Here is a 17,255-nt window from a genome sequence, read left to right on the forward strand (position 1 = left end):
GACCTGGCTGTCAAAGAAGCTAACAGAGCTGCTGCACGTTAAGATGACACTGACAGCGACAACAGAGACTGAGGAAGTGAGTAATGAAGTCATTCTGAGGCAGTGAATGGATGGACTTTTTCTTGTGAAATATATTACGGTCATCTTTTTCATCAGCCGTGTTACAGACACCGTCGGCTAGGCTTCGTATTGTAACGGTTCATGTTGTAAAGTCAGTAGTTGATAATGTGTTCATAATTCCGATTATGTGGAGAGTCAGTGAATGCACCAGCGAGAACGTGTTGAGTGGCTGTATGAGAGAACGCTGGGGGAGAGAGTTGGATTGTTACGGCAAGTTATGTGTTGCTCTCTGCTGTAAACGGCGTGGTCACGGCCGACAGTGATTGGGTTATTAAAAGTTATTATTAGAACGCTCTCGTCGTCCTTTAACGTCCGTACGGACGCTACAGTATTTGCGGATGTTACCGGTAGCCTACGTCTGTGTAAATAGCTCTTGTTATAGCGTGGACACCTGCGGCTTATAATCAAGTGCGGCTTATATATGTACAAATACATTTATTTACTTATTTTTAGCCGGTGCGGCTTATATCCAGGTGCGCTCAATAGTACGGAATTTACGGTATTTGTATTGACACGGGAATGCTTCAATTAGTATTTTACTGACTTGATGTATCTTGTAAAAGTTCAGTCTTGTTCAAAAATGAAAACTCACACTAACGCCACATGCTGATACCAATATCACGGTCATGACGTTGTTTTGGCAGACTTAGACTGTGACATATTTCATTGTTAAGACTCCAGTACCTTTACTGTACATCCTATAGAATAATGATTTATGCAATATCTAAATCCAACAAGTAAAACCAGATACAGATTTAAAACACGAGCATTAGATTGGGTAGTGTGTGCAGATCAGAGGTGTGGTGTCAGTTTGTGGGGTCATGGCTGCGTACGCATTGATAGGTGGGTAAGGAGATTTTATGTTCGAGTGCAGGATGGTTGTGATGTTCTGGATGTCCTGGAGTCGTTGTACGCTCTTGCGAGGGTTCACAATGAGAAGTTTGTTGCATGAAGGTGACAAATAGTGACCCTGCATCATAGGTAATGAAATCCTATATCAACAAATATGCATCGTAATGATCGACTACATCTGTGAGTTACAATTCTTTGCTGAAGCCTTTCAAACTTTAAGTGAGCACATTATTCTTTCACTCTCTTCACCTCTGTCCGTCCACATGCCTCCATCTTTATTGTAATAGCCATCTAGAGACCAGGGCTATCTTTGACTCCACTTCCTATGCAGGGTTCATGTTTTTTTTTTTTTCTGAAATGAAACTTTTACACTCCATGTACCCTCTTCCTCACTTCCTGCCTTTTTCTCTCGGCACCTCCCACTTTCCTTTTCTCACATTGTCATCCACCTCTCACTTCTTTCTCTTCTCTTTCTGTTTCTCTGCCCTCACGCTCAAGTGTCTTTCTTTTCACTGTATTTTTGTTATTATTTTTTATTTTGCAACACTGTTTTCATCTCTCACTCTGCGGGGTGCAGTCCTCCCTGTATGCTAATGATGTTCCTGTGCTAAGAAAAGAAGCTGCTTAAACATTCACATCAGGACTCAATACATGCACATAGGCTTAAACAAACAAACACACGCACTGTCAGAGCCCCCCCCCCCCACACACACACACACACACAGACTTTTCTTCTGCCTGTGGAAGTGTGCAGCCCTCCTCTCATATCCTGTTGTCGCAAAGCTGAAAGAAGACATTAAGACACATTGATACAAACATAAATGTACACAATACATTTGTTTCTGATAGTAACTTACTGCCACGTTGTACTTCCTTTGGTCCTCTAAAGCCTCCTTTCCACTTAAGGTTTTTTTTTTTGTGTGTGTGCCTAACAGGAAGCTCTTATGTGAAGTGTTTGTACACTGAGAATAAAAGCTCTGCACATCCGCTGTGTCTGTGGACATCAGCAGTATGACCAACAGTGCTTCATTACTTTACAGATGTATGTTTTATACTGGGATTGGATTTTACACCCAGCAGACACTGAGTAAAGAGGATGTGGGTACAAGATGTGTTCCATTAGCGGCATAAATATAGGAATGATATATATTTTGAAAAAGAGCGCCGGTGACGTCAACAGCACCTTTGTGAAAAGTTGAGAGATCGATGGATTATATATGTGAGAACACAGCAGGAACAAAGTATGAACCACAGGAAGTAAAATATTTGTTTTAACCTTATTAAATCCTAATAAGACTTACTACACAGTTGAGGTCAACATTCAGTTATCGCTACATCAACCGTAATTTACATGGGTTTTTGACGGGCACATGCCTTCCTTTTCAATGTACTTGTCGCTCCAGAACATGCTCGTAACTTCTTTTAATCCTTATACCAATCATTACAAAGTATTCAACACTTAACAAGTTCTGCTAAGTGCCAGATAAGACAGCTTTACTCTCCTGTAGATACCACTCTGTCACTCCAATGCAGCCAAGGCAACCCAAACATCGTTAACTTGAAGGGGAAAAAGAAGCACTATGTACATCTATCTTACTGTACCGACTTGGAAAATCGTTCTGTCCAAGGTGTCCATGAGATACGAGGCACGCCATAATGGATCAAGTAGAAGCCTTTCAGAATTCTCTTCAGCCAGAAAAAAGACTCAAGTGGGGAGATGAATGTATGATCGACAGATTGAAGCTACTAGAATTCAGGTACTTTGTTCACACTAATCCAGTTCTTAAGAATGATTCATGTCTTTAATATGCATGTTTCATTTATTATATCACATCTCTGTCAAGGCACACAAGGGCCTAATGAGCAGACTTATGTAGAAAGATATCTCTTATATGTTGCAGTCATCTATTTCAGTGAGAACATTCACACTAGAGACAGACTGGATGTTCATTCCCTTGGAGAGTGAATATCCAACAACTCAACACTTTATTTTAAACTATTTTATGACATATTCAAGAGATAGCTATGACTGTTGCAGAAGGGACAGTGAATACAGTGGCTGGGTGGTTGGTTAGAGGGCAGCCTGTGGTCCTCAAGGCGGACAGTCCGGGTTCAAATCCGACCTATCTACTGTTCTATCCCTCCAATAAAGGGGAGAAAAAGCCCCAAAATAAATCTTATGAAAGTGAATGCTCATGGCACATGGTTAGCGTTATATTTGTGCAGAGACATCTTCAGATTGACCATCCAATCACCACAGAGTATAAGTCTGTCTGTTGCAGTGGGTAATGCACTCTGGTCCTGTGAAGCCATTATGATCCACCAGTTTTTTACATGATAAACATCCTATTCTTCCGATACAGGCAGTGATTCCATCACACACTGAAGCGAAAGTTGCTGCCATTTGTTTGTTCGGAAGACGTCATTTTTACCTCAGATATTCATTATGCAGTTTTACCTTTAATTTCACAAACTAATGAAAAAGCGCTTTTAAATACTGTAAAATGCAGAACCTGTGATGGAGCTCTGACTGGTCTGATGACCCCATCGAACCTTATAATCAATTAAATGATGTCTTTTGCTGTCTCAAAATTCTCAAAACAGTTTTTCGTTTTTTTTTTCATTAGTATAGTTACAAATAAAATGCTCTTCTTCTACCGCAATACGATAGGAAGTTGGACAATTAAAAAAAAAAAAATACACCAATCAAAATTCATACATCACCTATTTGTTAAACCTCCCTCCAAAAAATTATGTAGTAATGAATAAATGATGACATTAAAATCCCTGACAAGCATAGTACTTCCACAGGTGCAAGTAGAAGCAAGTTAGACAATCATCATAACATCTTATTCTGTTGACAGACACTTAAGTATATGTGCACTCTGTAATAAAACATTTGTTAATATTCCAGTTGTCATGTAATGCTTATGTTCCTTACATAATACTAATCAGGGTATCTTGTGTATTTCCTCCACCAGGCTGGAAAAGCTGCAGTAACAGTTTGTTTACATCCACACACACATAGTAATATCTTTAAAAAATCTCAGAGTCTTCAAGTCTGCAGAAAGAGGAAATCTATACCAACCTCCCTAACAGGGAAATCTGCTCGGGCTGTTTGTGCAGAACAAGAAAAACGAACGGCGGCCCATTTCTTTCTTTTTTCTTTTAAGTTGACAGCATAATATGATTTGCATAAGGGGGGAAGGAGGGAGGAAAGGACTGGACAGGAGGGGGAATGTAATTGAACCAAAAGCAAGAAGGCAGGTGATGAATCTATGGAGGGGAGGGATGTCTGAATATGTATACACAGAGGTGTATACACAGAGGTGTTGCTACATATTGCTGCTTTGAATTATTACCTGATGTCCAAGGGAGGGGGCTGGAGCATTTACCATCAAATATTTACAGTCATAGATGCCTCTGATTTACAGCCTGTCACATGCTATGTTAACCAACACCTTGAGTGTGTTTTCAGAGGTGTGAGGGAGGCGGGTTGCGTGTCGAACAACTAACATTGCACTGACGTGGCTCGAGTTTGATATTTCATATCTTTACATTTTCTGTTATGAGTTCTTCCATCTTGAGTTCCTCATTAGCATGCACAGAAACTCCACCATATGTTTATGTGTACACCCACTGTCAGCTGCAGAGATTATTATGACAGAGTTTGAATGATGAGGATCTGATCACACATACACACACATTTACCCCCCTCTGTAGGTGTGTGTAGGGCTTTATCTCACTCTCTCTATCTCTCTCTCTCTCACTCTTCGGTTGGATTATTTAAATGGACATTTAACTTCGGTGATGTCTGAAGATAAGTAACGCCTTTCAAATGCAAATATAGACACTCACAAAATATGAACGCACACAAAAGCACATCAGCTGTTTCCGTGACTGAATTAGTCGGAGGATTCAAAGTAGGATGACTATTTAGCAGTTTCCCTCACAAACATTTAGTGTTTGAGTAATTCCAATGTGCACTTATTTTTCCCGTTGGGGCAAGGCTTGTTTTTGTACTTCAAAACTTTTTGGACCTCATAGTTGTGTCTTCGATGAGTGTTCAAATACATCCAACATATCATTTAGCTGTGTTTCTGTCTCCACTGTCTACCTCTTTAAACTGAACGAATGAATGTTTGAACACAACATTGGATCTACTGAGTATGCATTGCTGTGAGAGGGGATGCATGTAGTGATAAACCTTTACAGAATGATGACCCACCTGTGTAGTTATCTCAGGTCTGACTAATGTTTTCAGCATCTTTGAGTTTTTTTCCGAACTAAAAAACATTTGCAACTAGCTTGTCTGCAGTGTTTTATTTAGTAGCTGAATTGCCAAAGTTTGAGGAAGATGATAAACAAACCAAACTTCACAAGAATGCCATAAAGCCCCGTTTCCTCTAAGCGGTCTGGTATGGATCAGTACAGTTTGGTGCGCTTCGGTTCAGTAAAGCCTGATCCTGTTTGTGCTTCCACAGCCAAAGCGTGCCCTGTTTGGGAGGCGGCGTCTAAGCCAGATGCAGATGGCCGTGTCAGCTACGTAAAAGTGTGACATCATAACAGCGCGACACAGTGTGCACTGCTAATGAATTCAATAAAGAAGAAAAAGGCGTCACAGTAAACAAAGACCAACATCCAACCTTTCATCTACTTTGTTATTGCAGTGTTCCCTCTATATGCATTTAGCAGCGACGGTGCGCCACTTCTGAAATATGACCACCGCTGTTGACCTGTTTTTCTTTTTATGAGAGGAGAAAAGAAAGTAAATGAAAGGAGAGGGAGAAGAGGAAAAGAAAGGACAGAGCTTCAGCTTATCTATTCAGAAACTACAACATTATATTATTTGCACTTAGGGCTCAAATGTGACCGCCGCTGCTGACATGTTTATTATTTCAGAGAGAGGAACTAGGAAACGAAAGAAGAGGAGAAATAACTTCATCGGATTTTGCACTACACACGCTTCATATCAGGACAATTAACACACCTCTGAGTAAGAAACTGTGCATTGGCATGTGGCTCTTTGTTACAAAACACAATCCAAGTTTGTTTCAGAGAAGGCTGTGTGCCGCGAATAAACTTACATTTAAACATGGCAGAGTTGTGTTTGTCCTTCAATGCCGCTGTCGTTCGGGACTAATCAACGGACCACAGTGTTTAGCTCCACCTTTTAGGATTGGATCGATATACTTGGCAGTCTAATTGAAGGGTACCAAAAAGTAGGACGGTATGGGTCAGTAATTTGGCTTTAGTCTATGGAAACGCCACCAAATGTGTGCTGTACTGAGACAAACCCATTTCCACCAACTGAACCGCTTGGTGGAAACGGGGTTTTAGTCTCCAATGAGACTCTTCTCCAATGTTGTCCCCTGGTGGTGGAACAAACTACCAAACTCTATTCGATCTGCCGAGTCCCTTTGCACCTTTAAGAAAAAGCTAAAAACCCAGACCTTGCTGCCCTTTCATGAACACCTCCAGAATTTAACTAATGACACTGATAAGGATAATACTACCAATGGATTAGAGCTCTCAAGAGCAGCTGATGATGATGTTGATGACGATATATTTAGGGTGGTTGCCTGAAAGCCAAACCCACTATTCACCGTGCTTGTGTACCTCTGGGTTGTAGAGTGGGTAGAGCAGTCCCTTTCACTTGAGCCGCTCTATAGCTACAAGTGGTGGGCTGCTGGGTTGCAGTTTGAACATAACATTTGAGCGACAGTGAGGGCCAATGTATTCATAATTAATTTAACCAAACATTCATTCCAGTGATAATCTGTAGACGACTGAAAATGCACAATCCTTACCATGATACACTTAGGTTTTAACCGTCATCACACAAACAGGGGCACACCTGTAAAAAGAACCCTCTCTGTTTTGTCCCCAGTGCTGTCTAAATAAAGGTTGAATGAGTGAATATCCTGTAGCTCCACATTCATTATTTCCAGTGAGAGATGCTTTGTGCCTCATCAGCATATTCCCCAGCTGGTTGCCCTCGGCTCTCTGTTGTCTTCGGGGCTGTTGCATGGAGGGAGCAGATATAGATGGAGCGCTGCTGAGGCTCTGTAAATATTTGGAGCCGCTGTTGCTACATTTGTTTTGAGCAGACAACCCTCAGACTGTAGGGCAGGAGGAGGGTGAGGAGTGTACAATACACACTGAGGTTACTGTGTGAGCATATACTGTAGATGTATTCTTGTTGTTTTTTTTAATTGTTTTGCAATAAGCGATGCAGTTGTGTTCTACTGGAAGAGTGCTATGTATTTTTCTGAGTGTAAAAATATAGACAGTCAATATTAATGGACAAAGCCTGAGTGAGATCACATATCTGTTCCTGCAGGGGCCGTGGAGGCTCATCGGCGGCAGCCGCCATGATGGAAATGCTGTCTCATGATCATTTTCAGTCAACCTAACGACAGGCTGAGAGATGGAGCTGAGGCGGGTTTCAAGCCACTTGATGAAATGTTACATTTTGCCCAATCATGTCAACTATGCACCTTTTTATGCATAAAACATGTCATACATTAAATCAAAACAGATTTGTTATCATGGATTCCCTGTACAGTCTGTGCCCATGAGGACAATAACTAATAAGACCTATTACTTTTTTTGTACTAGGCTGTAAACGTGATCTCTGCTATAAAAACAGGCTTTTTTTTAATGTGACTTCTGTGGCTCTTGAAACCAGTCTCAAGTGAACTGCAGTTTTTTGCACCTCCTCATTGACTTTTCTAACACCAGAGGTATTTGAGGACAGAATCTAAAAGTCAGGGCCAGTGAAACATTACATGCATCGCTGAAAGAAATAATTTTGCATACACTTTGGTTATTTAGAGGATCATTTCAAACTTTTTATTTTTAATGCTTTATTCAGGCATTTTAATGTCTGCCTCCCCATATCTGAATTAAATTATTTAGGCCATGTTAAAAGGGAGGGGGGGGATCCATATTTACCCTTCATGCAATTTTAATGGCACGTTTGGACCTTTTTCCGTCTTTATTTCATTTTTGACCTTTTGTCTTCTTTTATCAATCAATCAATCAATCTTTATTTATATAGCGTCTGTTAACATTAACGAAAGAGCAGGTAACAAGACCGTGCTCATCCTTATGTTTACAAAAAGGAGGTAAAGGACCTTACCGCTTTTATATACTTCTCTATTTCATTGTCACCTCTCACCTTATTTGCCTTTGTGTCTGTATTCTTGTTTATTTTTTCTGTATCAATGTATTCATCTTCATCTTGCACTGCAGCAGCCCCTTACATTTTGTTTTCTGAATTCAGCTCTGTCTTTAGATTTCACTCGCTGTTATAAGCCACATCTGCTGCTACAGTTTACCTGCTTCAGTGCTGATGTTTTTCCTCTACCATTCTTTCTTATTCTGCCTTTCATGACACGCAGAGTCAAAAGGACAGATAGTAGCAGAGAGAGAGAGAGAGAGAGAGAGAGAGAGAGAGGATTATGGTTTACAGACCATGACTGTGAAAAATAGATGTGTGCAGAGAGAGAAGTATTAAATGAAAAATTCCATCTTTCTCCTCTTCTGGCATTCCCTCTCTGGTTGAACAGAGATAGTGGGGATAAAAGCTGGATTTCTGGATCAGGGTTCACCTTAATATTGTCATCCTGGGGAGCTTAGAGGCCGAGCGGCAGTATCACAGCCTCCCTGATCAGGGACGGTAGCTTTTAGCCACACGTTGGACACAGACACATATGGTCCACCTGACACAGGGGAGGAAAATGGAGTGTGTGAGGCCTCCGCTGAAGGGCTGATAACACGCAGCATTCACATGACTTCACCACCAAAGACTTGAACATCAGAAGGGATAGCTTCAAACATTGCATGCTGTGCAGGACTTTTATTTAAACAGTCAAAGTAGGGAAAACGGTCTTTGAAATGAGTCAAGCTAGGTCAAGAGGAGGAGAGTTTATGGCTCTCATTGGCTATTGTGTCCTTGCCAACACAACAGATGCCCTCACAATTGGTTTTGCATATTTGAGAACACAGTTAAAGTCCTTCTATAGACAGGACAGTTTCTATATACTCCCTATAAACAGATAACTGGGACAAGATAATTGGTGTCTGGAACATTCTGGTTTCAACATGCTTCTCAAACTGTTAACAATCCCAGAGGGATATAAAAAACTTCTCCACCCAGATGTGTTTTGTATTACATATCAGGATATCGTCTGGCTGCAACTTAAAGTTAGTCACATCTGTCACCCCCATGATGCTTAATCACCATCAGACTGAATGTGAGTGACTGGTATTTTCAAACTTTATTTAAAGTTTCGTGTTCCAAAAAACAGAGAAGATGCAATTCAGCAGTTTGATGAGATACTTTTGGAGCTCCCTTCATAGCAAACATCCCTTCACACATTTATGTTTCCTTCCACTTAGCTGCTAGCTCGCTGACTCTCTGTGTTGGCCACACAGGTTTTTTTCTTTCTTTTTTTTCTCAATGCCACTGCACCTTTGCATTTATTTGATATCATGTGTTAACTTTCTTAAAGACCAAAAAACTAACTGTTCTGCAAGAATGTATAAGAGGAAATAATCTGTTATCATGTTGTCAGACTGGCCATGTTCCACATTGGTTCTACAATTCATTAGCGGACACTTTTATCCAATGTGACGCACATCAGAGAGTAAGAACAACACAAGCAAGGATATCGAGAGAAAGGTCAGGAAGTGCAAACAAACAGTTTTAAGCCGGACACACAGGTGCTGACAGACATCAGCAGCTGTTCTTGAGTGTTGTAATCAGCATCAAAACCATCCTAAACCTCATCATTGTCACAAACAAAAAAATTAACATCAATATCATTAAGTCCATAAGAGTTCATGACAGAGCTGTGTCTTTTGCTTTTTCTTAAAAGGCGCGAAGAGACACTGCATGTCGAATGGAGTTTGGTAGTTGGTTCCACCAGCGGGGTGTGTGTGTGTGTGTGTGTGTGTGTGTGGGGGGGGGGGGGGGGGGGGGGGGGGGGAATCTGTTGTCAAGATCGGATCAGACACCTTTAATTGGCAGAGGTAGAGTAATAGGCGATGGGGAGTGTAGCTCTGGATGACAGAGTGTGGTTTAGGAGGAGCTGTTTTTGTAAGCGAGCTGCAGAGTTTTAAATTCGATGCAAGCAGTAACTGGGAGCCAGTGGAGAGAGATGAACAGAGGAACGACTTGTGCTCTTTTGGAGAGGTTGAAGACCAGTCGTGCTGCTGCATTTTTAGACCATCTGCAGGGGTTTGATGCATGCAGTTAGACCTGCCAGTAAAGAGTTGCACTAATGAATTGTATTGTAAGGAACAGAATTTAAATTTGATCCGTATTAGGATTATAGTCGAATTCAATTGTAAACCCTGTGTGGCTTAGATATCCCAAATCAAACATGTTTGCTTTTGCATAATTATGGTATTTCAACATAGCTGCATTAGAAGACCTGTGTGTCTGTGTGTGAGAGAGCGAAAGAGAGAGAGCGGGCGAGCGAACCCTGCCCTGGTGCCCCACCACTCTCTGTGTACTAATCATTCCTCTTGCTTGCTCGTTGTGATTGCCAGCCCATCCCTGCACTGCAGCTAAATTGAATCAATTAAAATCTTTCTTGTTGATGGCTTCTGTTGCTTCCACAAGATTAGGCTTTGATCAAGAAACACACATATAAATAAATAAACCAGCAGAAGGCAAATAGAAAAGGAATAAACCCAATTAAGCAGTCATCGGGGGACACACACGGGCTGTGGGTGTCAGCGAGAGTGTGCAGATGGCAAATGTACTGCGTATTGATTGTCTAGAGGAAGTCTAATCAAACTGTTGGGAAGTATTCTTATCATATATGATCGCAAGCATTCATGGTGAGAAGCGCATGTGCGGGAGAGAATTTCTCCACACGATACTGAACTGACCAAGTTTACCTTTGGGCCTCATCCAGGATTAAGGAAAATGTCAGTGCAGCTAATTTCATTAAAACAACAATAAATCCATCATGTCTTACTCATCATTAGTGCATATGTATCCACTGGCTGATGTTTCATAGTAATGCATTGAAAAAAAAAAAGGAAAACTATCCATACATTCATCCTTCTTTTGTACCGCTCTTCCCATTCAGGGTTGCGGGGGCTGGAGCCAATTCCATTTTTCATTGGGTAAGAGGCACAGTTCACCCTAGACTGTTTACTGGTCAATGAAATGTCATTGGCAAACTATAATATAAATAACGCTGTTATTTAAACAAAACGAGTCATACGTGCATCCCTGTCTTAAAAACAGGAGGATGATGAAATGATTGGAGTACGCTTCTTGATCGTCCCGAACCTTCGACATTATTGGTGTGTTTAATTGGCTAACCTTTCCTGCTGAATCTCTGCTCACACTGTATGTTGTCCACAACATTGTTTTTTGAAAAGCTGGTTTGCCTTTTTTTGTGATGTTTTTGGACGTTGGTGCGACTGAACAAAACATTTAATTTAAAACTAAATGCCCGGTCGGTGACCTTTGGAGTCGGTCCACCCAGTTGAAAAATTATCTCTATTGTTAGGAAATCATTTGTGGAAGTATAATAGCAGTAGGCCATCTACACCAATGATCCAGAGTAAACTCAGATAAAAGACAGCTCAGGAGTTTTCAGGAAAAACAGTGTTTCATACTGTCTACTTACCACATCATTTTCCAAGATACATTTTCCACATCTAAAGCGGCTGCTTATGCCAAGATACAGTTCCCTTCCTTTATTTTTGTTTCTTCGGTGGATTTTCTTCGAAATAAAGCACATTCATTTCATTTATTATCGCTATGAGAGGGCAATTTGTTACACATTCAGCGTTAAAATCGTACATACATCCAGCCAACGATCAACATAATAAGAAGGACATTAAGAAGTAAAACAAAAAATACGATGGTTAAAAACAGATGAAAAGAGCATCACAAGCAATCGTTTAAAAAGGCCATGGCAGCAGGGACAAATGAATTCCTCGGTGTCAGTCATCAGTTTCATCAGCCAACTTTTAAAATTAAGAGCCGTTAAGAATTGCAATATTGCCACCCTTTGCATTTAGACTAATGTGGCAGGCATCCGCTTACAATTTTTTTTGTTACTATAGGCGGAACAACCTGATTTATCTACTTAACTGTCAACTGTCTGCCCTGTATTGTATCTCATTACTCTCATTAATTTCAGCAGGCTGTAGTATTTAGTCTTTATTTCTGGTGACTATTTTGTTATGGCCAATTACAATTATACACTAAGCTTTTCAGCGTGCAGCTTAAAAGCAATATCCTCTCCATTTGTTGCTGCACTTTTAATTCCAAATGTAGAATTTAGTGACTGACGAAACAGTGAACAAAAGAGCTGCAAAGCAGAACAGTGCTGTTTTTTTTTGTTTTTTTTTTACCACAAACAGAGCCGGAGATTGGGGAGAGTTACATAACCCTGTTGTTGTTGTTTTGATATAATAAGTGTTGTCCAAATGAACTAAATCTACTTCTCAAGGCTTTTTTCGCTGGCCATCATTTTGAGGAATTTACATTACATAATGCTGTTTTCCAGCTTCTAGATGTGGACTAAAACATATTTGTCCAAGGAGAAGTAGTGACATCATTTCTTCCTGCAGCCTTTTTACAGCACATCCTGAGAGGCTTTTCTCCACGTGTCTGTACGTGTGGTCTGAATGTGTCTCGGAGGAGGTGGGACTGTAGTGTTGACTGACACTGTGTAATGGGCTCTCCAGTTAGTCACAGAGTGGTTCAATGGTGAGAATGAGAACGGACAGAAGAGGACAGAGGAAGGAAAAGATGTGAAGCTCGGAGGTGGAGGGGAAAGGTTTATGCGTGTGGTTGATGGGTGTGGGGGAATCCCTGGACACCTGCAGCAGGTAATGGAGCTTTTAGTATGGAAATAAGGGAGGCACCAAAATTGCAGCTGGGGTGATGGAGGGGGGGTTAGGACATTGATTGCTGTAAAAGGCTCAAGCTCTCCTGCGGGAGTACTTGGGCAGCATGGACTTGAACATTCATACCACCTATGGATCTTTATGCAGCTGCATTGACAAGAATTGGAATACCTGAGGGGTTTAACTGCCAAGGTGGAAGAAAAAATGTGGGGTGGGGGCTGCAGCTGGAAGTGGAGATTAATGCATAATACCATATAATGGTTGCTAATGTATTTCACGAGCACCTTTGAAAGCCTATTGATGAATATGTACATTTATCACTTCACTTCATGCTTTACTATACTTGGAGTTTATTCCACTATTCTTTTATTGATACTTCTGGAAAGATTGTAGTCTTCCCATTGTGATTTGTGTTGTTTCCTCAAACATCAAAGACAGAGCTGGTCAAACATTAGTCAAACTTATTTGAAAGACTGTAGTCTTAACTTCATGTACAGCGAAAAAATATGCCACGTTATCTACTATGGTAGAAGGAAGTTTATGGAGGACAATTAACTTTTTACAGGGACAAAGGATGAGGTTAACCTTCTTCCACTGACCCATTCATTTTTTGTCTTGTTTTTCTGTTTGACGCTCAAATTTTCTCTACAGCTGAACTCGAAACAACCAACACTTTGTTTGAGATGCTTCAAAAGAAAAGAGGAAGTATGAAAAGAGGAAGTATGAATCTAACGTGTCTTCTGTTCTTTGTCTCCTTCTGCAGGGTTCCTGAGTACAGGTGACCAGGCAGCTAAAGGGAATTATGGATTGTTGGACCTGATCCAGGCTCTGCGTTGGACCAGCGAGAACATTGCAGCCTTCGGCGGCGACCCGTTACGTATCACTGTGTTCGGCTCCGGCGCCGGAGGTTCCTGTGTAAACCTGCTCACTCTATCTCACTACTCTGAGGGCAATCGCTGGAGCAACTCCACCAAAGGTAAGAAAAAATAAACCTTTCCCCTGGGATACCAACCGTCAGTATGGAGACTAGCACTTTAATCTGATCACTGCAAAGAACTACAAAAAAAGACATTGACTATATTTTATATACAGTACATATATAAGTTAGGCACGTTACACTTTGGAAGAGGTGTGCTTCAGCATGGTAGAGATGCACATCATGTTAGGCACGGTACTGATTGTCCAGTGTGAGTGCGCCCTATGAGCACCATTGGTTCTTACTATGGACTTAATTCTCCAAATGAAAAACAAAACTTTTCTAACTTCTCCAACTGCTCGGTGTTGTAGACAGACTTTTATTTCAGCTCATTTATGCAATTTTTGCTCCTTAAATATTTATGAAGAACTCCAAAGGGTCAACTGTGACCTGCAAGGTTAGTGTCTCAATACCAAGTGGAATAATTTGTTAGTGCTAACACTAGTAAACTCACTTTAGAGAGTTTTTAATACAGGCTGACTGATGTTGGCAATTTGACCTCTGACTACAGTCATCTTTCCTACAGTATTCATTGTGGGTGAACAATTAGCATTTTGACTGTTATGGGTGACAATATAAAATGTTAATGTTAAAAAAATTATAGAAATGTTATGAAATTTTATTTTTCTTTTGCTCTAAATTGACATCTTGGGCAGTTGTGGTCAAGGTCACAATTCTCCACAGTAGAGATTCTCGGGTCTGTGAGGGCCCCAGGCAAAAAAAAACAAAAAAAAAACGTGTTCATCTAGTTGTGTGTAATACATTGTAGACACACCAGGATGCTCTGCTAGCTATGATAACACAATGTTAGACGTCAAAAAACAAACACCATAATTTCATGCCAGCAGTGGTTCTGTTATTAAAGTGTCTCTCCCCCATCGTTAGGGCTAGTTCAGCAGCTTTCAGTGATTTACTCTGACATTTAATCATCACTCTCTACTCCTCTTAGTTCTGTCGGGAGTTCTTTTTTTTAACTCACAGACTGACAGATTCATTTCGTTTTGCTTCTGTGACGTTCATTCACAAACTTTAGGTTTTCAAAGGGATAATGCACGCAACGTTTAGCAGGGCTGCGTGCTGTCAACGGGGATGCATTAGGAAGGTTTCCCACTGTTATTGCAAACTTTGCACATTTGGAGCCACTGCTGCTGTGTTTTGTGTTGGATAAAAGTCGCCTATTTTATCCTTTTCCTAAATGTTGTAAAATGAAATCTGACTCCTTTAAATAATTACCTCGGATTTCTCTGCACATTCTTTTGATGAGATGAGAGGGATGACTGGAGACATCTCTTTCAGGTTAACAAAGTTTATTTGCCTGATGAATCAAGAATGCAAGGTACAGAGTCTCTGGGTTCACTACGTTTCCCTGACAACAGACAGATGCTGGATCAGTTCACACAGGCTGAACCTATTTTTCCCTAAACCCTTCTATACTCTAGACAGAGATTATCTAACCAAATTATGCATTTTTAGATATGAGGCCCCCGTCCTCCGATCGGGGCAGCTTCCTTCTGACCACTCCTTCAGAAACTCCATCTATTGGAAGAGAAATCTCCTACCTATAGTCTGTCTCTTGGCACACTGGACAGACATCTGTTGTCTAATAACTCCTTTTAAAGGAATGACCATTAAAGTGATTAACTGTCAGGTCTCAAAAACCTATGTTGGTGTGTGTGTTTTCTGCAAGTTTCCACAGAGAGACACACCTTGATATAATGATAAGTCAGACAATAGGATTAATTCACACAAACTTGTAAGACTAAAACATATTAATAAAGTATCTGGTGTAAATATTAGCGTAAACAAAAAATCTTTATGCTGTGCATTTTAAAAAATGTCTTTATACTGGGTGATCTAGGCCTCTAAGGAGCAACAATTAATTACTGCTATGAACACATTAAAATCATACTTGAATGTAAGTAAAATGGTCTATTATTCTAACATTTGACAGCACTCAGAGCAGAGGAGAGGCATCAATTTTTACCTGTGTGCTATGTTTTCATTTGGACATGATCTGCAGACTGTTGTCGGTAAGCACCACACAACAGCGCAATGATCGACAAGAAGAAATGTCTCAACACACAGCCACACAACAGAAATCCCAAAATAAAGACACAGACACTTTCCTTGATATCTTCAGCCTGCTTCCCATCAAATATCTTCCTTTTTCCAGTGTCCAATGTATATTTTTGTTTGCCATTATACAGTATGTCATTCTCAGGGCATATTGGTTTGTTTCTTTCCTTCCTTCCTGACCTTGATGCTGTTTTGCTCTCCAGGCCTGTTCCAGAGGGCGATTGCCCAGAGTGGCACCGCTCTGTCCAGCTGGGCAGTCAGTTTTCAACCAGCCAAGTACGCTCGGATGCTGGCCCGTAAGGTCGGTTGTAATCTTGAGGACACTGTAGAGCTTGTGGCGTGCCTTCAAAGAAAACCGTACAAAGAGCTTGTGGATCAAGACATACAGCCAGCTCGTTACCACATCGCCTTTGGGCCGGTTATTGATGGGGATGTTATACCAGATGACCCTCAGATTCTCATGGAGCAAGGTATCCTTTTCATTTTCTTTTAAAGGGACATTTCCTGCACTGTATATTCCCTGAATGTCTTCCCTAAACAATCACATGTCCCATCTTCTTTTAAGGTGAGTTCCTCAACTATGACATCATGCTGGGAGTAAACCAAGGGGAGGGCCTTAAGTTTGTGGAGCTCATCGTGGACAACGAAAACGGCGTCCAGGCAAACGACTTTGACTACGCTGTGTCCAGCTTTGTGGATGACCTCTATGGCTACCCCGAAGGCAAAGACATCCTCAGAGAGACCATCAAGTTCATGTACACAGATTGGGCTGACAGACACAACCCGGAGACCCGAAGGAAGACACTCCTGGCACTTTTTACTGATCACCAGTGGGTGGCACCGGCAGTTGCAACAGCTGACCTGCACTCCAGCTTCGGGTCACCAACATACTTTTATGCCTTCTATCACCACTGCCAAACAGAACAGGTGGGTCTGTGGCTATGATAGTATGACCATATATCCTATGTATCCTATCTACTGTAGCTAATGAAATACAAAGATTGTGTGTCTGTGTGGAGTGCTTCTGCATGTTTAACTCGCACTGCAATCATCACTGAATTGCCAGGAACTGAAAGTCATTGAAATCGTTTTCACTTGTTCCGTCCCTGTACAGTCCTGAAGTAAAACATATAACTTTAATATTTTCATCTCATAGGGACATCCATTTGACTTAGTAAGTGTGACTTGGATGCATTTTCATTAGCATCAAGCTATTAATTGATCAAACTGGAACTCACCCTTTGGTTTTAAATGTACTGACGGAATCCTTGTCCACTAATAAGTTTGTGATCCTCACCAAAATCTAAAACGAGCAATTCATGAAAATCAGACATAGTTTTTG

At 40.9% G+C, this 17,255-nt stretch overlaps 1 protein-coding gene across 4 annotated transcripts in view; it reads left to right on the plus strand.

The window, feature by feature from the left end:
* nlgn1 (neuroligin 1) overlaps positions 1-17,255 on the plus strand; it is a 472,336-nt gene that overhangs the window by 448,839 nt on the left and 6,242 nt on the right. For all 4 annotated transcript variants that reach the window (XM_079350042.1, XM_079350041.1, XM_079350043.1 and 1 more), the window contains 3 exons: positions 13,625-13,837; positions 16,117-16,383; positions 16,479-16,840. In XM_079350042.1, the coding sequence (XP_079206168.1) occupies positions 13,625-13,837; positions 16,117-16,383; positions 16,479-16,840 (842 nt within the window). The remainder of the gene's footprint in view (positions 1-13,624; positions 13,838-16,116; positions 16,384-16,478; positions 16,841-17,255) is intronic.

Source organism: Symphodus melops (assembly GCF_947650265.1).
Source record: "Symphodus melops genome assembly, chromosome: 8".
Classification (NCBI taxonomy): Eukaryota; Metazoa; Chordata; class Actinopteri; order Labriformes; family Labridae; genus Symphodus; species Symphodus melops.